The 26,139-nt window shown below is 41.1% G+C and overlaps 1 protein-coding gene across 2 annotated transcripts; it reads left to right on the top strand.

The window, feature by feature from the left end:
- The first annotated feature begins 73 nt into the window (after positions 1-73).
- On the top strand, positions 74-26,121 carry RBBP4 (RB binding protein 4, chromatin remodeling factor). Of its 2 annotated transcripts, none has more exons than XM_064731541.1 (12): positions 74-232; positions 3,208-3,355; positions 5,636-5,781; positions 6,762-6,935; positions 13,737-13,852; positions 17,188-17,348; positions 18,519-18,645; positions 18,744-18,821; positions 21,296-21,372; positions 21,488-21,545; positions 21,640-21,750; positions 25,118-26,121. In XM_064731541.1, exons 1-12 carry the CDS (start codon positions 217-219, stop codon positions 25,181-25,183), a joined length of 1,278 nt encoding a protein of 425 aa, XP_064587611.1. In that variant the 5' UTR covers positions 74-216; the 3' UTR covers positions 25,184-26,121. The 2 variants fall into 2 exon arrangements, with proteins under 2 accessions (XP_064587611.1, XP_064587612.1); XM_064731542.1 differs by having other exon boundaries at positions 79-232; positions 3,211-3,355.
- Positions 26,122-26,139: the final 18 nt, after the last annotated feature.

Below are 26,139 nucleotides of genomic sequence, written 5' to 3'. Positions count from 1 at the left end.
GCCCCCTTGCCCTTCTCCGATTGGCCGGCGCCTCCCGGCGGCGGGCGTTGATTGGGCGGCGTTGGCGCGCGAAGGGGTGCGCGGCGCCGGGAGCCGCACGCAGCGGGGGCAGGAAACAATAGACGGAGCCGCGGCCGGAGGGGTCGGAGCAGGGAGCGCCGGAACCGCCCGCCCGCCGAGCCCAGCCCGCCCCGCCGAGCGCCCCGCGGCCCCGCCATGGCGGACAAGGAAGGTAAAAGCTCCGTACGGGCGGCGCGGCCTCCGCCGTGAGGCGCGGGGTGCCCCCCCCCGCGGTCGGTGCGGGGTGAGGGGAGCGGGGCGGCGCCGCCAGGGGGCGCGCGGGGGCGGGGCCTGAGGGGCCCCCCTCGGTCATGGCCGCCGCCGCCTCCTCGCGCCCGCGGCACCGAGCGGGAACAGCGGCCCGGACCGGGATCCTGTGCCCGGGCCTGTGCCCCTAGGAGGGGTTTGTGCGGCCGGGAGAACCGGGCCGTGCCCTGCGGGGGGAGCGGGCGGACAAAGAGGCGGCACCGGCCCTGAGGGTGCCCCGGTTCGGCCGGGGCGCCTCCGTTCCATGGGTGAGCTCCGCTCCCCTCCCCTCCCCTCCCCTCCCGTGGGGTAGCTCCGTTTCCATGGAGATATCCCTCCCTTTCCATGGGGGTGTCCCCCCCGTTTCCATGGAGGTGTCCCCCCCGTTTCCATAGAGGTGTCCCCCGTTTCCATGGGGGTGTCCCCCGTTCCATGGGGGTGTCCCCATTTCCATGGGGGTGTCCCCCCCATTTCCATGGGGGTGTCCCCATTTCCATGGGGGTGTCCCCATTTCCATGGGGGTGTCCCCATTTCCATGGGGGTGTCCCCATTTCCATGGGGGTGTCCCCATTTCCATGGAGGTGTGCCCTCCGTTTCCATGGAGGTGTCCCCGTTTCCATGGGGGTGTCCCCCGTTTCCATGGGGGTGTCCCCATTTCCATGGAGGTGTCCCCCCCGTTTCCATAGAGGTGTCCCCGTTTCCATAGAGGTGTCCCCATTTCCATGGAGGTGTCCCCCCCGTTCCATAGGAGTGTCCCCGTTTCCATAGAGGTGTCCCCCCGTTCCATAGGAGTGTCCCCATTTCCATAGAGATGTCCCCTGTTCCATGGGGGTGTCCCCATTCCATGGGGGTGTCCCCCCCGTTTCCATAGGAGTGTCCCCGTTTCCATAGAGGTGTCCCCTGTTCAATGGGGGTGTCCCCGTTTCCATGGAGGTGTCCCCATTTCCATGGGGGTGTCCCCCCCGTTTCCATGGAGGTGTCCCCATTTCCATAGAGGTGTCCCCCGTTCCATGGGGGTGTCCCCCCCGTTTCCATGGAGGTGTCCCCAGTTTCCATGGGGGTGCCCCCTGTTCTGTAGGAGTGTCCTTGTTTGCATGGAGATGTCCCCCGTTCCATGGGGGTGTCCCCCCCGTTTCCATGGGGGTGCCCCCTGTTCCATAGGAGTGTCCTCGTTTGCATGGAGGTGCCCCCAGTTTCCATGGAGGTGTCCCCAGTTTCCATGGGGGTGTCCCCCCCGTTTCCATGGAGGTGTCCCCAGTTTCCATGGGGGTGCCCCCTGTTCCATAGGAGTGTCCCCATTTCCATAGAGGTGTCCCCCGTTCCATGGTGTCCCCCTTTCCATGGGAGTCCCCCCTTTCCAGGGGAGTGTCCCCATTTCCATGGGGGTGTCCCCCCCATTTCCATGGAGGTGCCCCCCGTTTCCATAGAGGTGTCCCCCGTTTCCATAGGGTGTCCCCCGTTCCATAGGAGTGTCCCCATTTCCAGGGAGGTGTCCCCCGTTCAATGGGGGTGTCCCCCTTTCCATGGAAGTGCCCCCCCGTTTCCATGGGGTGTCCCCGTTTCCATGGAGGTGCCCCCTGTTCCATAGAGGTGTCCCCCTCGTTCCATAGGAGTGTCCCCGTTTCCATGGAGGTGTCCCCAGTTTCTATGGGGGTGTCCCCCTGTTTCCATAGGAGTGTCCCCTTTCCATGGAGTGTCCCCATTTCCATGGAAGTGTCCCCCTTTCCATGGAGGTCCCCCCGTTTCCATGGGGGTGTCCCCCGTTTCCATGAGGGTGTCCCCCCATTTCCATGGAGGTGCCCCGTTTCCATAGGAGTGTCCCCGTTCCATGGGGGTGTCCCCCGTTTCCATGGGGATGTCCCCCCATTTCCATGGAAGTGCCCCCCTGTTCCATAGGGGTGTCCCCTTTCCATGGGTGTCCCCCATTTCCATAGAGATGTCCCCGTTTCCATGGGAAGTGCCCCCCCGTTTCCATGGGGGTGTCCCCATTTCCATAGAATGTCCCCGTTCCATGAGGTGTCCCCCATTTCCATGAGATGTCCCCCGTTCCATGGGTGTCCCCCTTTCCATGGGGTGTCCCCGTTTCCATGGAAGTGTCCCCTTTCCATGGAGTGTTCCCTGTTCCCATGGAGAGTCCCCGTTTCCATGGAGGTGTCCCCCCCGTTTCCATGGAGGTGTCCCCATTTCCATAGAGATGTCCCCCGTTCCATGGGGGTGTCCCCATTTCCATGGAAGTGTCCCCCCGTTTCCATGGGGGTGTCCCCATTTCCATAGGGTGTCCCCGTTCTGTCCCTGAGCTCTGCCCGTCGCCTTCTCTGCATCGAAGGCTGCTGACAGATGGGCTGAGAAAGTGTTGGAGAGTGACGAGGCAGCAGAAGGAGCCTTGGGAAACTGGATTTTGGGAATGAGTAGTTCAAGGCTGCGCCCAGACCGGTCTGTTCACAGCAGCTGTTGGATCTGCTGTGTTTAAACACTGGGGTTTGCCTCCCTGTGCTCTGAGTGTCAGAATTTTATTGTGCTGCTCCAACATCATTAAAATCATCCCAGAATGGGTTGGGTGGGAAGGAGCCTTAAACTCATCCCATCCCAGGAACACCTTCCACCATCCCAGGCTGCTCCAAGCCCTGTCCAGCCCGTGCTGGGACACTTCCAAGCCTGAAATTTGACATAATTAATATTAATTCCCAGCCATATATGCAGAAAAAAGGATTAGCACGTACAACAGGGGATTTTTAACCATTTAGAACCAATTTTTAACCATTTGCTCCAGTAGAGCAAATAGCAAACCAAGGTGTGATTGATGCACTTGACTCTACCCCATTGCCTGCCTGCAGTGCTGTGTGCCTGTAAATCCATTTATAAAGAATTAATTGTATGTATTTCTTGAAAAAACCACTTCAGCAGCCTTTGATGACGCCGTGGAGGAGCGTGTGATCAACGAGGAGTACAAGATATGGAAGAAGAACACTCCTTTCCTGTATGACCTGGTGATGACCCATGCCCTGGAGTGGCCCAGCCTGACTGCTCAGTGGCTTCCTGATGTCACAAGGTAAAGGAAAAGCAGAATAAACAGCAAATCCAGCATTGGGCTGACTTTTAGGGTGAGATCACAGAATCCCAAACTGGTTTGGGTGGGAAGGGATCTTAAAGCTCATCCAGGGACACTTTTCATTGTCCCAGGATGCTCCAAGCCCTGTCTTGGACACTTCAGTGATGTGACACCACAACTTCTGTGCCAGCACCTCCCCATCTTCCAGGGAGGAGATTTTGTGATCCTGTTGTGTTTCTCTTACCTTTCACAAGGTAAAAACAGCAAATCCAGCATTGGGCTGACCTTTTAGGGTGAGATCACAGAATCCCAAACTGGTTTGGGAGGGATCTTAAACTCATCCATGAACACTTTTCACTGTCCCAGGATGCTCCAATCCCTGCTTGGACACTTCAATTGATTTGTGACAGCTCCTTATAGGGTAGCTGGTCACACAGAATCCAAACCAGGGTGAAGGATCACAGAATCCAAACTGGTTTGGGTGGGAAGGGATCTTAAAGCTCATCCAGGAACACTTTTCACTGTCCAGGATGCTCCAATCCCTGCCTTGGACCCTTCAATGATGTGACACCACAATTTCTGTGCCAGCACCTCCCCATCCTTCACAGGGAGGAGATTTTTGATCCTGTTGTGTTTCTCTTACCTTTCACATAAAGGAAATAAAACAGCAAATCCAGCATTGGGCTGACTTTTAGGGTGAGATCACAGAATCCCAAACTGGTTTGGATGGGAAGGGATCTTAAAGCTCATCCAGGGACACTTTCACTGTCCCAGGATGCTCCAATTCCTGTCTTGGACCCTTCAATGATGTGACAGCCACACTTTCTGTGCCAGCACCTCCCCATCCTCCCAGGGAGGAGATTTTATGATCCTGTTGTGTTTCTCTTACCTTTCACAAGGATAAAACAGCAAATCCAGCATTGGGCTGACTTTTAGGGTGAGATCACAGAATCCCAAACTGGTTTGGGTGGGAAGGGATCTTAAAGCTCATCCAGGGAACACTTTCACTGTCCCAGGATGCTCCAAGCCCTGTCTTGGACACTTCAATGATGTGACAGCCACAATTTCTGTGCCAGCACCTCCCCATCCTCACAGGGAGGAGATTTTGTGATCCTTGTTGTGTTTCTCTTACCTTTCACAAGGTAAAGGGAAAGCAGAATAAACAGCAAATCCAGCATTGGGCTGACCTTTAGGGTGAGATCACAGAATCCCAAACTGGTTTGGGTGGGATCTTAAAGCTCATCCATGAACACTTTTCACTGTCCCAGGATGCTCCAAGCCCTATCTTGGACACTTCAATGATGTGACAGCCTTTAGGGTGTCACAGAATCCCAAACCAGGGTGAGATCACAGAATCCCAAACTGGTTTGGGTGGGAAGGGATCTTAAAGCTCATCCAGGAACACTTTTCATTGTCCCAGGATGCTCCAATCCCTGCCTTGGACACTTCAGTGATGTGACAGCCACACTTTCTGTGCCAGCACCTCCCCATCCTCCCAGGGAGGAGATTTTATGATCCTGTTGTGTTTCTCTTACCTTTCACAAGGTAAAGGAAAATCAGAATAAACAGCATATCCAGCATTGGGCTTTTAGGGTGAGATCACAGAATCCCAAACTGGTTTGGGTGGGATCTTAAAGCTCATCCATGAACACTTTTCACTGTCCCAGGATGCTCCAAGCCCTGTCTTGGACACTTCAATGATGTGACAGCCACAATTTCTGTGCCAGCACCTCCCCATCCTCCCAGGGAGGAGATTTTGTGATCCTGTTGTGTTTCTCTTACCTTTCACAAGGTAAAACAGCAAATCCATCATTGGGCTGATTTTTAGGGTGAGATCACAGAATCCCAAACTGGTTTGGGTGGGAAGGGATCTTAAAGCTCATCCAGGGACACTTTTCACTGTCCTAGGATGCTCCAAACCCTGTCTTGGACACTTCAGTGATGTGACAGCCACAATTTCTGTGCCAGCACCTCCCCATCCTCCCAGGGAGGAGATTTTGTGATCCTGTTGTGTTTCTCTTACCTTTCACAAGGGAAAGCAGAATAAACAGCAAATCCAGCATTGGGCTGACCTTTAGGGTGAGATCACAGAATCCCAAACTGGTTTGGGTGGGAAGGGATCTTAAAGCTCATCCAGGGACACTTTCACTGTCCCAGGATGCTCCAAGCCCTGTCTTGGACACTTCAATGATGTGACAGCCACAATTTCTGTGCCAGCACCTCCCCATCCTCCCAAGGAGGAGATTTTATGATCCTTGTTATGTTTCTCTTCCCCTGCAGACCTGAAGGCAAAGATTTCAGCATCCACAGGTTGGTGCTGGGCACCCACACCTCAGATGAGCAGAACCACCTGGTGATTGCCAGTGTGCAGCTGCCCAACGACGATGCCCAGTTTGATGCTTCCCACTATGACAGTGAGAAAGGAGGTAAAAGCCAAAAAATGGTTCCAATCCCCCTTTCTCTCCTTCTTTTCTCAGCAGAAAATTTGTCTTTTCCTAAAGTTCAGGCAGCAAAGTTCAGATTTTTACTTCTTAAAAAAATTTATTTCTAAGTGATGCCTCCTTAATAATAAATTCTCTGTTTGTTGAATGTGCAATCTAATATTTCTAATGATGAAAACAGAGAGTTAATTGCAAAAATATTTGTGTGTGGGAAAACCTCTCCCTTCCCTATTTCTGAGGAGCTGACCTTGAATCCCACACAGTGCTTTTAATTGGTATTTTTATTACCCCGTTTGCATTATATAAAGTCATGTAAAACATTTTTACACAAACTCATGTAAAGAATATTTTTATTTCAGAGGAGTGTAACATTTCAAACATTCTCCATTTCTCTGTGAATTTTGCTGCCTGATTGCTGTCCAGCCCTTCTGGGGTGAAATTATATTTTAATTCTGTTTTATTCCGTGTATCAGACTTGAAGCTGATGCTTTGTAATCTTTGTGGCTGCCCCAAGTCAGACATTTCTCCTGTTTGCTTGGCTGAATCAGTGTTTCCACCTGGTGAAAGTCCTTAATCATCCAATGTTTGCTCTGCTTTTTACAGCAAGGTTGGATTGTGCAATGAGTATTTTGATCTTTGGGCTTCTTAAAGTTGTTTATGCACACAGCGTTGTCAAATATGTGTTCCTATTCTATTTCAGTATTTCTCAAAAATATTTTGAATTCATTCTAAAATAATCCAAAACCCCATTGTTTTTGCTTAAATTTTGCAGCTTTATGAATTATTAAGTTATTTTATATCTAAAGAAAAGGGATCTTTAACAAATTGCATCACAATCCTAAAATTGCAATTTGTTTTTACCACAGCTTTGTCTATTCTGGGACATTGGTAGCAAACCTTGAACCAACTCTTTGTGCCTTAATCTGAATCTGACTTTTCTTATTCCCAACTCTGTTTTTTCCTAGAGTTTGGAGGCTTTGGCTCAGTGAGTGGAAAAATTGAGATTGAAATCAAGATCAACCACGAGGGAGAGGTGAACAGAGCCCGTTACATGCCCCAGAACCCCTGCATCATTGCCACCAAGACTCCCTCCAGTGATGTGCTGGTCTTTGATTACACCAAACACCCCTCCAAGCCAGGTCTGTGCTCCCAGAGCAGCAGCTCATCCCCCAAAGGGCAAAAAAGAGCTAAAAAATAGCCTGGGTTGCACTTTATTTGGGATTTTAGGGGTGTGTGGGTGTTTATTCAAGGGGTTATTTTGTATGAGGGTTAATCAGGATCCAAATGAATCCTTGGGAAAGGAAATTTTTCCTGCACTTCTGCTGTTTTTATCACCTCTATAAATGATGAGAGAAGAAGAAAAATATCCCACCCTGTATTTCTGAGTTTCTGAGCTGCAGGTGGAACCCAGACCAAATCATGGAGGGTTAATGTAAATTTAATAAATTTAATGCCAGGTATTTTAGGATGATTCCAGACCCTGAAATCCTCACCCTGCTTTGTTTCAGATCCTTCTGGGGAGTGCAACCCTGACCTGTGCCTGTGTGGGCACTCAAAAAAGAGTTAAAAATGGTGTGGGTTGCACTTTATTTGGGATTTTAGGGATGTGTGGGTGTTTATTCAAGGGGTTATTTTGTATGAGGTTTAAACAGGTAAATCCAAATGCATCCTTGGGAAAGGAAATTTTTCCTGCACTTCCACTGTTTTTGTCACCTCACTGTGAGGTGTTTCAGGTGGTAGAAGGTGAATTTTTTGATGATTAGCTGAGCTGTTCCCTTGATATCCTGTAAATATATGAACTATAATAATAAAATAACTCCTTTTGCTGCTTATGGGGAGAATCAGAAGTGCTTTCCTCACTTTAGAACTGCAGATGAGAGGAAGAAAAATATCCCACCTTGTATTTCTGAGTTTCTGAGCTGCAGGTGGAACCCAGACCAAAGCCTGGAGGTGCTGCTGGGTTAAAGTAAATTTAATAAATTTAATGCCAGGTATTCCAGGATGATTCCATGCCCTGAAATCCTCACCCTGCTTTGTTCCAGATCCTTCTGGAGAGTGCAACCCTGACCTGTGCCTGTGTGGGCACTCCTAAAAGAGTTAAAAATGTTCTGGGTTGCACTTTATTTGGGATTTTAGGGATGTGTGGGTGGAGGTTATTTTGTGTGAGGTTTAAGCAGGTAAATCCAAATGAATCCTTGGGAAAGGAAATTTTTCCTGCACTTGCACTGTTTTTATCACCTCACTGTGAAGTGTTTCAGGTGGTAGAAGATGAATTTTTGTTAACTATGATTGCTTTGATGGTTAGCTGAGCTGTTCCCCTGATATCCTGTAAATACATTAACTATATAAAATAACTCCTTTTGCTGCTTATGGGGAGAATCAGAAGTGCTTTCCTCACTTTAGAACTGCAGATGAGAAGAAGAAAAATATCCCACCTTGTATTTCTGAATTTCTGAGCTGCAGCTGCAACTCAGACCAAATCATGGAGGGTTAAAGTAAATTTAATAAATTTAATGCCAGGTATTCCAGGATGATTCCATGCCCTGAAATCCTCACCCTGCTTTGTTCCAGATCCTTCTGGAGAGTGCAACCCTAACCTGTGCCTGTGTGGGCACTCCTAAAAGAGTTAAAAATGGTCTGGGTTGCACTTTATTTGGGATTTTAGGGATGTGTGGGTGTTTATTCAAGGGGTTATTTTGTATGAGGTTTAAACAGGATCCAAATGAATCCTTGGGAAAGGAAATTTTTCCTGCACTTCCACTGTTTTTGTCACCTCTGGAGATGATGAGAGGAAGAAAAATATCCCACCTTGTATTTCTGATTTTTTGAGCAGTAACAGCTGAGCTGCAGGTAGAACCCAGACCAAAGCCTGGAGGTGCTGCTGGGTTAAAATAAATTTAATAAATTTAATGCCAGGTATTCCAGGATGATTCCATGCCCTGAAATCCTCACCCTGCTTTGTTTCAGATCCTTCTGGGGAGTGCAAACCCAACCTGTGCCTGTGTGGGCACTCCTAAAAGAGTTAAAAATGGTCTGGGTTGCACTTTATTTGGGATTTTAGGGATGTGTGGGTGTTTATTCAAGGGGTTATTTTGTATGAGGTTTAAGCAGGTAAATCCAAATGTATCCTTGGGAAAGGAAACCTTTCCCTGCATTTCCACTGTTTTTGTCACCTCTATAAATGATGAGAGAAAGAAAAATATCCCACCTTGTATTTCTGAGTTTCTGAGCTGCAGGTGGAACCCAGACCAAAGCCTGGAGGTGCTGCTGGGTTAAAGTAAATTTAATAAATTTAATGCCAGGTATTTTAGGATGATTCCAGACCCTGAAATCCTCACACTGCTTTATTTCAGATCCTTCTGGAGAGTGCAAACCCAACCTGTGCCTGTGTGGGCACTCCTAAAAGAGTTCAAAATTGTGTGGGTTTCTCCTTATTTGGGATTTTAGGGATGTGTGGGTGGAGGTTATTTTGTGTGAGGGTTAAGCAGGTAAATCCTTGGGAAAAGATACCTTTTCCTGCATTTCCACTGTTTTTGTCACCTCTGGAGATGATGAGAGGAAGAAAAATATCCCACCTTGTATTTCTGAGTTTCTGAGCTGCAGGTAGAACCCAGACCAAAGCCTGGAGGTGCTGCTGGGTTAAAATAAATTTAATAAATTTAATGCCAGGTATTTTAGGATGATTCCATGCCCTGAAATCCTCACCCTGCTTTGTTTTAGATCCTTCTGGGGAGTGCAAACCCAACCTGTGCCTGTGTGGGCACTCCTAAAAGAGTTAAAAATGGTCTGGGTTTCTCCTTATTTGGGATTTTAGGGATGTGTGGGTGTTTATTCAAGGGGTTATTTTGTATGAGGTTTAAACAGGATCCAAATGAATCCTTGGGAAAGGAAATTTTTCCTGCACTTCCACTGTTTTTGTCACCTCACTGTGAGGTATTTCAGGTGGTAGAAGGTGGATTTTTTGATGGTTAGCTGAGCTGTTCCCTTGATATCCTGTAAATACATTAACTATATAAAATAACTCCTTTTGCTGCTTATGGGGAGAATCAGAAGTGCTTTCCTCATTTTAGAACTGCAGATAAGAAGAAGAAAAATATCCCACCTTGTATTTCTGAGTTTCTGAGCTGCAGCTGCGACTCAGACCAAATCATGGAGGGTTAAAGTAAATTTAATAAATTTAATGCCAGGTATTTTAGGATGATTCCAGACCCTGAAATCCTCACCCTGCCTTCTTTCAGATCCTTCTGGAGAGTGCAAACCCAACCTGTGCCTGTGTGGGCACTCAAAAAAGAGCTTAAAAATAGCGTGGGTTGCACTTTATTTGGGATTTTAGGGATGTGTGGGTGGAGGTTATTTTGTATGAGGGTTAAGCAGGTAAATCCAAATGAATCCTTGGGAAAGGAAATTTTTCCTGCATTTCCACTGTTTTTGTCACCTCTATAAATGATGAGAGGAAGAAAAATACCCCACCTTGTATTTCTGAGTTTCTGAGCTGCAGCTGCAACTCAGACCAAAGCCTGAAGGTGCTGCTGGGTTAAAATAAATTTAATAAATTTAATGCCAGGTATTCCAGGATGATTCCATGCCCTGAAATCCTCACCCTGCTTTATTTCAGATCCTTCTGGAGAGTGCAAACCCAACCTGTGCCTGTGTGGGCACTCCTAAAAGAGTTAAAAATGGTCTGGGTTGCACTTTATTTGGGATTTTAGGGATGTGTGGGTGGAGGTTATTTTGTGTGAGGTTTAAGCAGGTAAATCCAAATGAATCCTTGGGAAAGGAAATTTTTCTGCTGTTTTTGTCACCTCTATAAATGATGAGAGGAAGAAAAATATCCCACCTTGTATTTCTGAGTTTCTGAGCTGCAGCTGCAACTCAGACCAAATCATGGAGGGTTAAAGTAAATTTAATAAATTTAATGCCAGGTATTTTAGGATGATTCCAGACCCTGAAATCCTCACCCTGCCTTGTTCCAGATCCTTCTGGAGAGTGCAAACCCAACCTGTGCCTGTGTGGGCACTCCTAAAAGAGTTAAAAATACCCTGGGTTGCACTTTATTTGGGATTTTAGGGATGTGTGGGTGTTTATTCAAGGGGTTATTTTGTATGAGGGTTAAACAGGATCCAAATGAATCCTTGGGAAAGGAAATTTTTCCTGCACTTCCACTGTTTTTGTCACCTCTATAAATGATGAGAGGAAGAAAAATATCCCACCTTGTATTTCCGAGTTTTTTGAGCAGTAACAGCTGAGCTGCAGGTGGAATTCAGACCAAAGCCTGGAGGTGCTGCTGGGTTAAAGTAAATTTAATAAATTTAATGCCAGGTATTTTAGGATGATTCCAGACCCTGAAATCCTCACCCTGCCTTGTTCCAGATCCTTCTGGAGAGTGCAAACCCAACCTGTGCCTGTGTGGGCACTCCTAAAAGAGTTCAAAATGGTCTGAGTTGCACTTTATTTGGGATTTTAGGGATGTGTGGGTGTTTATTCAAGGGGTTATTTTGTATGAGGTTTAAACAGGTAAATCCTTGGGAAAAGAAACATTTTCCTGCATTTCCACTGTTTTTGTCACCTCTAGAAATGATGAGAGGAAGAAAAATATCCCACCTTGTATTTCTGAGTTTTTTGAGCAGTAACAGCTGAGCTGCAAGTGGAACTCAGGCCAAAGCCTGGAGGTGCTGCTGGGTTAAAGTAAATTTAATAAATTTAATGCCAGGTATTTTAGGATGATTCCAGGCCCTGAAATCCTCACCCTGATTTGTTTTCTAGATCCTTCTGGGGAGTGCAACCCCAACCTGTGCCTGTGTGGGTACTCCTAAAAGAGTTAAAAATGGTGTGGGTTGCACTTTATTTGGGATTTTAGGGATGTGTGGGTGGAGGTTATTTTGTGTGAGGGTTAAGCAGGTAAATCCTTGGGAAAAGAAACCTTTTCCTGCACTTCCACTGTTTTTGTCACCTCTATAAATGATGAGAGGAAGAAAAATATCCCACCTTGTATTTCTGATTTTTTGAGCAGTAACAGCTGAGCTGCAGGTAGAACCCAGACCAAAGCCTGGAGGTGCTGCTGGGTTAAAATAAATTTAATAAATTTAATGCCAGGTATTTTAGGATGATTCCATGCCCTGGAATCCTCACCCTGCCTTGTTTTCCAGATCCTTCTGGAGAGTGCAACCCCAACCTGTGCCTGTGTGGGCACTCAAAAAAGAGCTTAAAAATAGTGTGGGTTGCACTTTCTTTGGGATTTTAGGGATGTGTGGGTGGAGGTTATTTTGTGTGAGGTTTAAGCAGGTAAATCCAAATGAATCCTTGGGAAAGGAAATTTTTCCTGCACTTCTGCTGTTTTTGTCACCTCTATAAATGATGAGAGAAGAAGAAAAATATCCCACCCTGTATTTCTGAGTTTCTGAGCTGCAGCTGCAACTCAGACCAAAGCCTGGAGGGTTAAAGTAAATTTAATAAATTTAATGCCAGGTATTCCAGGATGATTCCAGACCCTGGAATCTTCACCCTGCTTTGTTCCAGATCCTTCTGGAGAGTGCAAACCCAACCTGTGCCTGTGTGGGCACTCCTAAAAGAGTTAAAAATGGTCTGGGTTGCACTTTATTTGGGATTTTAGGGATGTGTGGGTGGAGGTTATTTTGTGTGAGGTTTAAGCAGGTAAATCCAAATGAATCCTTGGGAAAGGAAATTTTTCTGCTGTTTTTGTCACCTCTATAAATGATGAGAGGAAGAAAAATATCCCACCTTGTATTTCTGATTTTTTGAGCAGTAACAGCTGAGCTGCAGGTAGAACCCAGACCAAAGCCTGGAGGGTTAAAGTAAATTTAATAAATTTAATGCCAGGTATTTTAGGATGATTCCATGCCCTGAAATCCTCACCCTGCTTTGTTTTAGATCCTTCTGGAGAGTGCAAACCCAACCTGTGCCTGTGTGGGCACTCCTAAAAGAGTTAAAAATGGTCTGGGTTGCACTTTATTTGGGATTTTAGGGATGTGTGGGTGGAGGTTATTTTGTATGAGGGTTAAGCAGGTAAATCCAAATGAATCCTTGGGAAAGGAAATTTTTCCTGCATTTCCACTGTTTTTGTCACCTCACTGTGAGGTGTTTCAGGTGGTAGAAGGTGGATTTTTTGATGGTTAGCTGAGCTGTTCCCTTGATATCCTGTAAATACATTAACTATATAAAATAACTCCTTTTGCTGCTTGTGGGGAGAATCAGAAGTGCTTTCCTCATTTTAGAACTGCAGATGAGAAGAAGAAAAATATCCCACCTTGTATTTCTGAGTTTCTGAGCTGCAGGTGGAACCCAGACCAAATCATGGAGGGTTAATGTAAATTTAATAAATTTAATGCCAGGTATTTTAGGATGATTCCAGACCCTGAAATCCTCACCCTGCTTTGTTTCAGATCCTTCTGGGGAGTGCAAACCCAACCTGTGCCTGTGTGGGCACTCCTAAAAGAGTTAAAAATGGTCTGGGTTGCACTTTATTTGGGATTTTAGGGATGTGTGGGTGGAGGTTATTTTGTATGAGGTTTAAACAGGTAAATCCAAATGCATCCTTGGGAAAGGAAATTTTTCCTGCACTTCCACTGTTTTTGTCACCTCACTGTGAGGTGTTTCAGGTGGTAGAAGATGAATTTTTGTTAACTATGATTGCTTTGGTGGGCAGCTGAGCTGTTCCCTTGATATCCTGTAAATACATTAACTATATAAAATAACTCCTTTTGCTGCTTGTGGGGAGAATCAGAAGTGCTTTCCTCATTTTAGAACTGCAGATGAGAAGAAGAAAAATATCCCACCTTGTATTTCTGAGTTTCTGAGCTGCAGCTGCAACTCAGACCAAAGCCTGGAGGTGCTGCTGGGTTAAAGTAAATTTAATAAATTTAATGCCAGGTATTTTAGGATGATTCCAGGCCCTGAAATCCTCACCCTGCCTTGTTTTCCAGATCCATCTGGGGAGTGCAACCCCGACCTGCGGCTGCGCGGGCACCAGAAGGAGGGGTACGGGCTCTCCTGGAACCCCAACCTGAGCGGGCACCTGCTCAGTGCCTCCGATGACCACGTGAGTGCCCGGGCACAGCCGTGCCCTGGGGAGGGCAAAGCACCCTGGCCTTGAGGGGAACAGGGTCTAAAAATGTCAATTTTCAATATTTTTGTTCATTTTCTTGTGGGATACATCCTGGGTTTGAGGGGAAAGAGCATCTAAAAATGTAGATTTTTAATATTTTTGTTAATTTTCTTGTGGGATACATGCTGGGTTTGATGCGGGAAGAGAATCTAAAATTGTAAATTTTTACGCTTTTGTTGTTTTAAAGATCTTTTTCTTGTGGGATACATCCTGGGTTTGAGGGGAACAGGGTCTCAAAATGTAAAATTTTAATATTTTTGTTCATTTCCCTGTGGGATACATGCTAGGTTTGAGGGAAAGAGAGTCTAAAAATGTCAATTTTCAATATTTTTGTTCATTTTCTTGTGGGATTCATCCTGGGTTTCTCTTCAGGGGGAAGAGAATGTAAAATTGTGTAAAGATCTTTTTCTTGTGGGATACATCCTGGGTTTGAGGGGAACAGGGTCTAAAAATGTCAATTTTCAATATTTTTGTTCATTTGAATGTGGGATACATCCTGGGTTTGAAGGGGAAGAGAGTCTAAAAATGTCAATTTTCAATATTTTTGTTCATTTTCTTGTGGGATACATCCTGGGTTTGAGGGGGAAGAGAATCTAAAATTGTAAATTTTTACATTTTTGTTGTTTTAAAGATCTTTTGCTTGTGGGATACATCCTGGGTTTGAGGGGAAAGAGGGTCTAAAAATGTCAATTTTTAATATTTTTGTTCATTTGAATGTGGGATACATCCTGGGTTTGAGGGGGAAGAGAATCTAAAATTGTAAATTTTTACGCTTTTGTTGTTTTAAAGATCATTTTCTTGTGGGATACACCCTGGGTTTTTAGGGAAAGAGGGTCTAAAAATGTCAATTTTTACATTTTTGTTGTTTTAAAGATTTTTTTTCTTGTGGGATACATCCTGGGTTTGAGGGAGAAGAGAATCTAAAATTGTAAATTTTTACGCTATTGTTGTTTTAAAGATCTTTTTCTTGTGGGATACATCCTGGGTTTGAGAGGGAAGAGAGTCTAAAAGTGTAAATTTTTAATATTTTTGTTGTTTTAAAGATCTTTTTCTTGTGGGATGCATCCTGGTTTTGAGGGGCAGGAGGGAAAGAGAGTCTGAATATGAAATTTTTTACATTTTTGTTGTTTTCAAGACCATTTGCTTGTGGGATGCATCCTGTGTTTGAAGGGAAAGAGAGTCTAAAATTGTAAATTTTTACATTTTTGTTATTTTAAATACTATTTGCTTGTGGGATGCATCCTGGGTTTGAGAGGGAAGAAAGTCTGAAATTGTAAATTTTTATGCTTTTGTTGTTTTAAAGATTTTTTTCTTGTGGGATGCACCCTGGGTTTGATGGGGCAGGAGGGAAAGAGACTCTGAAGATGTAAATTTTTAATATTTTTGTTGTTTTAAAGATTTTTTTTCTTGTGGGATACATGCTGGGTTTGAGGGGAAAGAGAGTCTGAAGATGTAAATTTTTACATTTTTGTTATTTTAAATACTATTTGCTTGTGGGATACATCCTGGGTTTGATGGGGCAGGAGGGAAAAAGAATCTGAAGATGTAAATTTTTTACATTTTTGTTGTTTTAAATACCATTTGCTTGTGGGATGCATCCTGGGTTTCAGGGGGAAGAGAGTCTAAAATTGTAAATTTTTATGCTTTTGTTGTTTTAAAGATTTTTTTCTTGTGGGATGCATCCTGGGTTTGAAGGGAAAGAGAATCTAAAATTGTAAATTTTTACATTTTTGTTGTTTTAAAGATCATTTTCTTGTGGGATTCATCCTGGGTTTGAGGGGAAAGAGGGTCTAAAAATGTCAATTTTTAATATTTTTGTTCATTTTCTTGTGGGATTCATCCTGGGTTTCAGGGGAAAGAGTGTCTAAAAATGTAAATTTTCAATATTTTTGTTCATTTTCTTGTGGGATACATCCTGGGTTTGAGGGGAACAGGGTCTCAAAATGTAAATTTTCAATATTTTTGTTCATTTGAATGTGGGATGCATCCTGGTTTTGAGGGGAAAAAGTGTCTAAAAATGTCAATTTTCAATATTTTTGTTCATTTGCTTGTGGGATACATCCTGGGTTTGAGAGGGAAGAGAGTCTGAAATTGTAAATTTTTACATTTTTGTTATTTTAAATACTATTTGCTTGTGGGATACACCCTGGGTTTGATGGGGCAGGAGGGAAAGAGAATGTGAATATGAAATTTTTTACATATTCATATACATATTTTTTACAAAATTTTTGTTGTTTTAAAGACCATTTGCTTGTGGGATACACCCTGGGTTTCAGGGGGAAGAGAATCTAAAATTGTAAATTTTTACACTTTTGTTGTTTTAAATACTATTTGCTTGTGGGATACACCCTGGGTTTGATGGGGCAGGAGGGAAAGAGAATCTGAATATGAATTTTTTTACATTTTTGTTGTTTTAAAGATCATTTGCTTGTGGGATACACCCTGGGTTTGAAGGGAGAAAAGAATCTAAAATTGTAAATTTTTACACTTTTGTTGTTTTAAATACTATTTGCTTGTGGAATGTATCCTGGGTTTGAGGGGGAAGAGAATCTAAAATTGCAAATTTTTACGCTTTTATTGTTTTAAAGATTTTTTTCTTGTGGGATACATCCTGGGTTTCAGGGGGAAGAGAATCTAAAATTGTAAATTTTTACATTTTTGTTATTTTAAATACTATTTGCTTGTGGGATACATCCTGGGTTTGAGGGGAAAGAGGGTCTAAAAATGTAAATTTTTAATATTTTTGTTCATTTTCTTGTGGGATACATCCTGGGTTTGATGGGGCAGGAGGGAAAGAGAGTCTGAAATTGTAAATTTTTACATTTTTGTTATTTTAAATACTATTTTTTTGTGGGATACACCCTGGTTTTGAGGGAGAAGAGAATCTAAAATTGTAAATTTTTACATTTTTGTTATTTTAAATACTATTTGCTTGTGGGATGCATCCTGGGTTTGAGAGGGAAGAAAGTCTGAAATTGTAAATTTTTACATTTTTGTTGTTTTAAATACCATTTTCTTGTGGGATACATCCTGGTTTTGAAGGGAAAGAGGGTCTAAAAATGTAAACTTTTACATTTTCGTTGTTTTTAAAGATCATTTTCTTATGGGATACACCCTGGGTTTGAGGGGGAAGAGAATCTAAAATTGTAAATTTTTACATTTTTGTTGTTTTAAATACTATTTTCTTGTGGGATACACCCTGGATTTGATGGGGCAGGAGGGAAAGAGAATCTGAATCTGAACTTTTTTACATTTTTGTTGTTTTCAAGACCATTTGCCTGTGGGACATCAGTGCTGTTCCCAAGGAAGGCAAGGTGGTGGATGCCAAGACCATTTTCACGGGACACACGGCCGTGGTGGAAGATGTGTCCTGGCACCTCCTGCACGAATCCCTCTTTGGATCTGTTGCTGATGACCAGAAACTCATGATGTAAGTGAGGAAAAACCCTTCACAAATTCTTTCTGCTCTGTTGTGTGTTTTCACAAAATATTTCTTTCCTTTCTGTGAAATTTTTTGAAATTTGGGGGGAGCCATCAAGTCACAAAAAATGTTTGTTTGCACCAAGGGTGACCCCAGTGCCCCCATAATCAATGAAATGGGGTACAGATAATTCCATAATCAATGAAATGAGCTACAGATAATTCCATAATCAATGAAATGGGCTACAGATAATTCCATAATCAATGAAATGGGGTACAGATAATTCCATAATCAATGAAATGAGCTACAGATAATTCCATAATCAATGAAATGGGGTACAGATAATTCCATAATCAATGAAATGGGGTACAGATAATTCCATAATCAATGAAATGGGGTACAGATAATTCCATAATCAATGAAATGAGCTACAGATAATTCCATAATCAATGAAATGAGCTACAGATAATTCCATAATCAATGAAATGGGGTACAGATAATTCCATAATCAATGAAATGAGCTACAGATAATTCCATAATCAATGAAATGAGCTACAGATAATTCCATAATCAATGAAATGGGGTACAGATAATTCCATAATCAATGAAATGGGGTACAGATAATTCCATAATCAATGAAATGGGGTACAGATAATTCCATAATCAATGAAATGGGGTACAGATAATTCCATAATCAATGAAATGGGGTACAGATAATTCCATAATCAATGAAATGGGGTACAGATAATTCCATAATCAATGAAATGGGGTACAGATAATTCCATAATCAATGAAATGGGGTACAGATAATTCCATAATCAATGAAATGAGACACAGATAATTCCATAATCAATGAAATGGGCTACAGATAATTCCATAATCAATGAAATGGGGTACAGATAATTCCATAATCAATGAAATGGGGTACAGATAATTCCATAATCAATGAAATGAGCTACAGATAATTCCATAATTAATGAAATGGGGTACAGATAATTCCATAATCAATGAAATGGGGTACAGATAATTCCATAATCAATGAAATGGGGTACAGATAATTCCATAATCAATGAAATGAGCTACAGATAATTCCATAATCAATGAAATGAGCTACAGATAATTCCATAATCAATGAAATGAGACACAAACCTTTGTTAATTCCATTTTTTGTCCTCCCAGCTGGGACACCAGGTCCAACAACACATCCAAGCCCAGCCATTCCGTGGATGCTCACACAGCTGAGGTGAATTGCCTCTCCTTCAACCCCTACAGTGAGTTTATCCTGGCCACAGGATCAGCTGATAAGGTATTTCTGCATTTTGCAGCATCCTGGCTCACTTTATAGGGGAAAAATCCACCTTGGTTACTTCAACAAAATATTTTTATATTTTTTTTTCCCCCTAGACTGTTGCTCTGTGGGACTTGAGGAACCTTAAACTGAAGCTGCACTCCTTTGAATCACATAAAGATGAAATATTTCAGGTATTTAAAAAAATTATTAAAATTAAATTAAAATTAAATTAAATTTAAATTAAAATTAATTATTAAAATTAAAAAAAAATTATCTTTTATCCTCATAGATATAGTTCTACTCAGCAGCCTGGAAAAGGAAAGTAATTCTTCCACAATATTTTTACACTTAAAAATTCATATTTTATTTTTTTCTTGGTGTTGTTATTGTGGACCTGCAGTGCAGAAAGGGATCAGGGCAATGCTGAGGAGCTTTCAGCACAGCAGGAGGATGAAATGGGAGCAGAGTCCATTCAATTATTCATGGCTGCAGAGTTTGCATCTCCTCAGCCTGACCTGCAGGAAGCTTTCACTCCCTCTGACAAAAGAGAATTTCCTGCTGGAAATTGAGAATTTTCACTTCACACCTGCTTAGCAGATCCAATATTTCCATCTCCAGCTCGTGCCTTAATCACAGGAAAAATATGTAGAAGTTTTTTGGGGTTTTTTTTGCTGCAGGGATTATCAGTTCAGACTGTGTCATGTCTAAATAAAATCCCTTTAACTCCCTCTGACAAAAGAGAATTTCCTGCTGGAAATTGAGAATTTTCACTTCACACCTGCTTAGCAGATTCAATATTTCCATCTCCAACTCGTGCCTTAATCACAGGAAAAATATGTAGAATTTTTTTTTTTTTTTTGCAGGGATTATCAGTTCAGACTGTGTCATGTCTAAATAAAATCCCTTTAACTCCCTCTGACAAAAGAGAATTTCCTGCTGGAAATTGAGAATTTTCACTTCACACCTGCTTAGCAGATCCAATATTTCCATCTCCAGCTCGTGCCTTAATCACAGGAAAAATATGTAGAATTTTTTTTTCTTTTTTGCTGCAGGGATTATCAGTTCAGACTGTGTCATGTCTAAATAAAATCCCTTTAACTCCCTCTGACAAAAGAGAATTTCCTGCTGGAAATTGAGAATTTTCACTTCACACCTGCTTAGCAGATCCAATATTTCCATCTCCAGCTCGTGCCTTAATCACAGGAAAAATATGTAGAAGTTTTTGGGTTTTTTTTTGCTGCAGGGATTATCAGTTCAGACTGTGTCATGTCTAAATAAAATCCCTTTAACTCCCTCTGACAAAAGAGAATTTCCTGCTGGAAATTGAGAATTTTCACTTCACACCTGCTTAGCAGATCCAATATTTCCATCTCCAGCTCGTGCCTTAATCACAGGAAAAATATGTAGAAGTTTTATTTTTTTTTTTGCTGCAGGGATTATCAGTTCAGACTGTGTCATGTCTAAATAAAAATCCCAGAATCCTGAAATGCCACATTAGTGGGCAGAATTCTGTGTTCCTGCCTAATCCTGTGATCCTATTAGGAGTGCTGTGTTCTGGAGAGCTTTATCTCCAGCAGGAGCAGTAAATTAGAAATTTGGGCAGTTCAGCTGAATTACAGTGATTTCTTTTCATGTGAGAGCTGTGCCTGCTGCTGAAGGAGCCTGTGGCTTTTATTTGTGCAATCCTGGTGAAGATAAGGAGCACTGTTTGCACTGGGAACCACGTGGGTTTTGTTAAAGGACAAGTTCCAGGTGGCACTTGGTGCTGAAATGGCTTTTTTTGGGTGTGAATATTCACAATTCTTCCTGTGATAAATGTTATTTACAATATTTGTGTTGAGTTCTTGTAGGGCTTTCAGGGTGCAAAATTAAGTGTTGTGTTACAATTTTTTAAAACTTACTTTTAAATTTAATAAATATATTTATTATATATAATATATAAATATATTTATATATAATATATAAATATATATATTATAATATGTTATAATATATTAATATATATTAATATATATACATATATTAAATTATATTATAATATTTATATATAAATTATATATATAAATATATAAATATGATTTTATATATAATATATAAATATGTTAAATTAAATAAATGTAATGAATTAAATTAAATTTAATAAATTAAAAAAAACTTTGGAATTTATCCAAAGTTATTGGATAAATGTTATTTACACTATTTGTGTTGAGTTCTTGTAGGGCTTTCAGGGTGCAAAATGAACTGTTGTGTTACAATTTTTTAAAACTTACTTTTAAATTTAATAAATATATTTATTATATGTAATATATAAATATATTTATATATAATATATAAATATATTTATATATAATATATTATAATATATTAATATATATTAATATATAAATATATTAAATTATATAATAATATTTATATATAAATTATATATAAATATATAAATATATTTATATATAATGTATAAATATATTTATATATAATATATTATAATATATTAATATATATTAATATATATAAATATATTAAATTATATTATAATATTTATATATAAATTATATATATAAATATATTTATATATAATATATAAATATATTAAATTAAATAAATGTAATGAATTAAATGAAATTGAATAAATTCAAAAAACTTTGGAATTTATCCCTGTCTGCAGGTTCAGTGGTCTCCCCATAATGAAACCATCCTGGCCTCCAGTGGCACAGACCGCAGGCTAAACGTGTGGGACTTGAGGTAAATCCCAAATTCCTCAAAATATTACTGATGAATTCCATCACACCTCAAAAAACAAATTTAAAAACCCTCAACCCTCACCTTTTTCCTTTGTTTCCTCTCTGTTTTTTTGCAGTAAAATTGGAGAGGAGCAATCCCCTGAGGATGCTGAGGATGGGCCCCCAGAGCTCTTGGTGAGCCTTTGCACTCTCATTAATTAATTTCACTTATTACTCACCCTGCAATGCAAATTTCCAACCATTCCCCTTTTCCTTTCCCCAATCCCAGTTTATCCATGGTGGTCACACTGCAAAGATCTCGGATTTCTCCTGGAATCCCAACGAGCCCTGGGTCATTTGTTCTGTATCAGAAGATAATATCATGCAAGTCTGGCAAATGGTGAGTTCTTTGGCTGCCTTGAAATTCCTGGATTTCAGCATTCCTGCTTTTCTTTACAGCCCTCAGAATTCCCCAGTTTGAACAGTGCAATCTCCTTTAGATGTGGCCAAAGAAGTTTCCAAATACTCAGGAGATGTTTTGTGTTTAAAACAAAACAAATGCTGGTGCAGAAGGAAATTTTTCCTTTCTGTGTGTGAGAACCAAGGATGAAATTGAGATTTCTGTATTATTGTCTTAAGGAATATTTGAGATTTCATTCTCCAAAGATGAAAGAGGTGCTGGTGAACAGGAACAGTTTGCTGGCCCCTATTTTCCCAGCTGCTGAAGGTTTTGGAAAACAATCCTGACCTTTGACAAAACCATTTTCCTATTTTTTTTGTTTATCTCTAAATTTTATTCTTGGCAATTTTCTATGTAATTCTTCTAGAAAGTGCTGCTGAGTAAAACAAATACTTGAAACTCTTTTGTGAGTTTTGCAGTGGACTCTCCTTCAGCAAATCCCTTTTTACAGGATATTTTTTCACTCCTGGATTTATGGATAAAGTTATTTGTAAATCAGGGATGGGTGATCCATACCTGCAAATTGAAACTCATTTGTGAGTTTTTCAGTGGACTCTCCTTCAGCAAATCCCTTTTTACAGGATATTTTTTCACTCCTGGATTTATAGATAAAGTTATTTGTAAATCAGGGATGAGTGATCCATGTCTGCAAATTGAGTTTCACAAATCACAAATGAGTTTCAATTTATGAGTTTGCAGTGGACTCTCCTTCAGCAGATCCCTTTTTACAGGATATTTTTTCACTCCTGCATTTAAGGATAAAGTTGTTTTTGTTGCTGTTTCAATGTAAATCAGGGATGAGTGATCCATATCTACAAATTGAGTTTCACAAATCACAAATGAGTTTCAATTTGTGAGTTTTGCATGGACTCTCCTTTAGCAGATCCCTTTTTACAGGATATTTTTTCACACCTGGATTTATAGATAAAATAGTTTGTAAATCCATATCTGCAAATTGAAACTCATTTTTGAGTTTGCAGTGGACTCTCCTTCAGCAGATCCCTTTTTACAGGATATTTTTTCACTCCTGGATTTATAGATAAGGTTGTAAATCAGGGATGGGTGATCCATATCTGCAAATTGAAACTCATTTTTGAGTTTTGCATGGACTCTCCTTCAGCAGATTCCTTTTTACAGGATATTTTTTCACTCCTGCATTTATGGATAAAGTTGTTTGTAAATCCATATCTGCAAATTGAAACTCTTTTGTGAGTTTTCAGTGGACTCTCCTTCAGCAAATCCCTTTTTACAGGATATTTTTTCACTCCTAGATTTATAGATAGGATTGTTTGTGTTGCTGTTTTAATGTAAATCAGGGATGAGTGATCCATATCTACAAATTGAGTTTCACAAATGAGTTTCAATTTGTGAGTTTTCAGTGGACTCTCCTTTAGCAGATCCCTTTTTACAGGATATTTTTTCACTCCTGGATTTATAGATAAAGTTATTTGTAAATCAGGGATGGGTGATCCATATCTGCAAATTGAAACTCTTTTGTGAGTTTTCAGTGGACTCTCCTTCAGCAGATCCCTTTTTACAGGATATTTTTGCACTCCTGCATTTAAGGATAAAGTTGTTTTTGTTGCTGTTTCAATGTAAATCAGGGATGAATGATCCATGCCTGCAAATTGAGTTTCACAAATCACAAATGAGTTTCAATTTATGAGTCTTGCATGAACTCTCCTTCAGCAGATCCCTTTTTACAGGATATTTTTTCACTCCTGGATTTATGGATAAAGTTGTGTGTGTTGCTGCTTTAATGTAAATCAGGGATGAGTGATCCATATCTACAAATTGAGTTTCACAAATGAGTTTCAATTTGTGAGTTTTCAGTGGACTCTCCTTTAGCAGATCCCTTTTTACAGGGTATTTTTTCACTCCTGGATTTATAGATAAGATTGTTTTTGTTGCTGTTTCAATGTAAATCAGGGATGAGTGATCCATATCTACAAATTGAGTTTCACAAATCACAAATGAGTTTCAATTTGTGAGTTTTGCAGTGGACTCTCCTTCAGCAAATCCCTTTTTACAGGATATTTTTTCACTCCTGCATTTAAGTATAAAGTTGTTTGTGTTGCTGTTTTAATGTAAATCAGGGATGAGTGATCCATACCTGCAAATTGAAACTCATTTGTGATTCTTGCATGGACTCTCCTTCAGCAGATTCCTTTTTACAGGATATTTTTTCACTCATGCATTTAAGGATAAAGTTGTTTTTGTTGCTGTTTTAATGTAAATCAGGGATGAGTGATCCATATCTGCAAATTGAAACTCATTTTTGAGTTTTGCAGTGGACTCTCCTTCAGCAGATTCCTTTTTACAGGATATTTTTTCACTCCTGGATTTATAGATAAAATAGTTTGTAAATCCATACCTGCAAATTGAAATTCATTTGTGATTCTTGCATGGACTCTCCTTTAGCAGATCCCTTTTTACAGGATATTTTTTCACTCCTGGATTTATAGATAGGATTGTTTGTGTTGCTGTTTTAATGTAAATCAGGGATGAGTGATCCATACCTGCAAATTGAAACTCATTTGTGATTCTTGCATGGACTCTCCTTCAGCAGATTCCTTTTTACAGGATATTTTTTCACTCCTGCATTTATAGATAAAGTTATTTGTAAATCAGGGATGGGTGATCCATACCTGCAAATTGAGTTTCACAAATCACAAATGAGTTTCAATTTGTGAGTTTTGCAGTGGACTCTCCTTTAGCAAATCCCTTTTTACAGGATATTTTTTCACTCCTGCATTTATGGATAAAGTTGTTTGTAAATCCATATCTGCAAATTGAAACTCTTTTGTGAGTTTTGCAGTGGACTCTCCTTCAGAAAATCTCTTTTTACAGGATATTTTTTCACTCCTGCATTTATGGATAAAGTTTGTGTTGCTGCTTTAATGTAAATTAGGGATGGGTGATCCATACCTGCAAATTAAAACTCATTTTTGAGTTTTGCAGTGGATTCTCCTTTAGCAAATCCCTTTTTACAGGATATTTTTTCACTCCTGGATTTATAGATAAAGTTATTTGTAAATCAGGGATGGATGATCCATACCTGCAAATTGAAACTCTTCTGTGAGTTCTTGCTGATTCTTGCATGGACTCTCCTTCAGCAGATCCCTTTTTACAGGATATTTTTGCACTCCTGCATTTAAGGATAAAGTTGTTTTTGTTGCTGTTTCAATGTAAATCAGGGATGAATGATCCATGCCTGCAAATTAAAAAATTCCCAGAAGTTTTTGGGGGTGGAATCCTGTCCAAAAGTTGGGAATTGCTCCCTGAGTGTCTCCACCCTGTCCTGCAGGCAGAGAACATCTACAACGATGAAGATCCCGAAGGAAGCGTGGATCCAGAAGGTCAAGGATCCTAAATGGAAACTTCCCCCTGGTTTTTTCTTTCTCCTTTTCTTCCCTCTCAGCCCTCAGATTGACTTAACACTGGTTTTGAGACACACACACGTTGATTTTTGTGTTCAGCCATCCTCCTGTAGATCCCACCACCCAAAAAAAGGGAAAATAAAAATGCTCAGCCCCCTCAGGCAGGCAGGTCAGTGCTGTAGCTCCAGAATTCCTACAGCTGCCTCCTTTATTGGTCTGGCTGTCCCTTTTTTCCTGCCTTCATGCTTGGGATTAGTTTTTTTTTTTCCTCTCTTTTGCTTGCTGCCTAATTTAAACAAAAGTTAAATTGGCAGAGCTGCCCAAATGGGCTTGAGCCAGCAGAGATGATCCAAGTGTTAATCCCCTGACAAGCTCAGAAATGGTGTGGAAGGTCTTGTCCTCCTCAGAAACCTTGGAATTCCTTTAGTTATCTGTTCTTTGTGGCTTTTTCTGCCTTTGCAGATACAAGTTCTGACTTGAACTGAAATTTTTCCTTTTTTTTTTTTTTTTGGCAATTCTGGATTTTTCATTCCTTCCTTCCTTTCCCTTTCCTCCCTCCTGCTGGCTGCCAGCAATTTTGGTTTTAGCTATTCCTGCAGAGCCCCTTTCACCTGCCATGGTTTTTTTTTGCTCTGTTGTTGCATTTCTCGAGCTGTGTTTTTCACATCACCTTCCTTTCCTTGCTGTGAAATGATTTTCTGAAATTTTGGGAAGCCCTGCAGTTGTAAAAGGTGTTTGTCTGTGCCCTCAGCAGCCTTGGCAGCTGGTGGAAAACAAATGAAATGTGGAGAAAATCAACTTTTTTTAGGAGTTTAGTCCTTGCCCACAGGGTCCTGCTCGTCTTCCACACCAGCAGCCTGTTCTCCATCTCCTCGTGACTCATTGAGTGTTCTGCAGTTGGAATAAAGTTTTTCTACATAAATGCTGCCAAGTTGGAGGAGTTTTTGTG

The sequence above is a fragment of the Zonotrichia leucophrys genome, chromosome 23 (assembly GCF_028769735.1).
Source record: "Zonotrichia leucophrys gambelii isolate GWCS_2022_RI chromosome 23, RI_Zleu_2.0, whole genome shotgun sequence".
Lineage (NCBI taxonomy): Eukaryota > Metazoa > Chordata > Aves > Passeriformes > Passerellidae > Zonotrichia > Zonotrichia leucophrys.
This window is presented reverse-complemented; position numbering and strand designations above follow the sequence as displayed.

Bases quoted from the DNA above. Each gene is read 5' to 3' on its own strand.
- RBBP4 (XM_064731541.1), top strand. The intron at 18,646-18,743 runs GTATTTCTGCAT...TTTTCCCCCTAG, and splicing joins CCACAGGATCAGCTGATAAG to ACTGTTGCTCTGTGGGACTT. The intron at 21,546-21,639 runs GTGAGCCTTTGC...CCCCAATCCCAG, and splicing joins ATGGGCCCCCAGAGCTCTTG to TTTATCCATGGTGGTCACAC.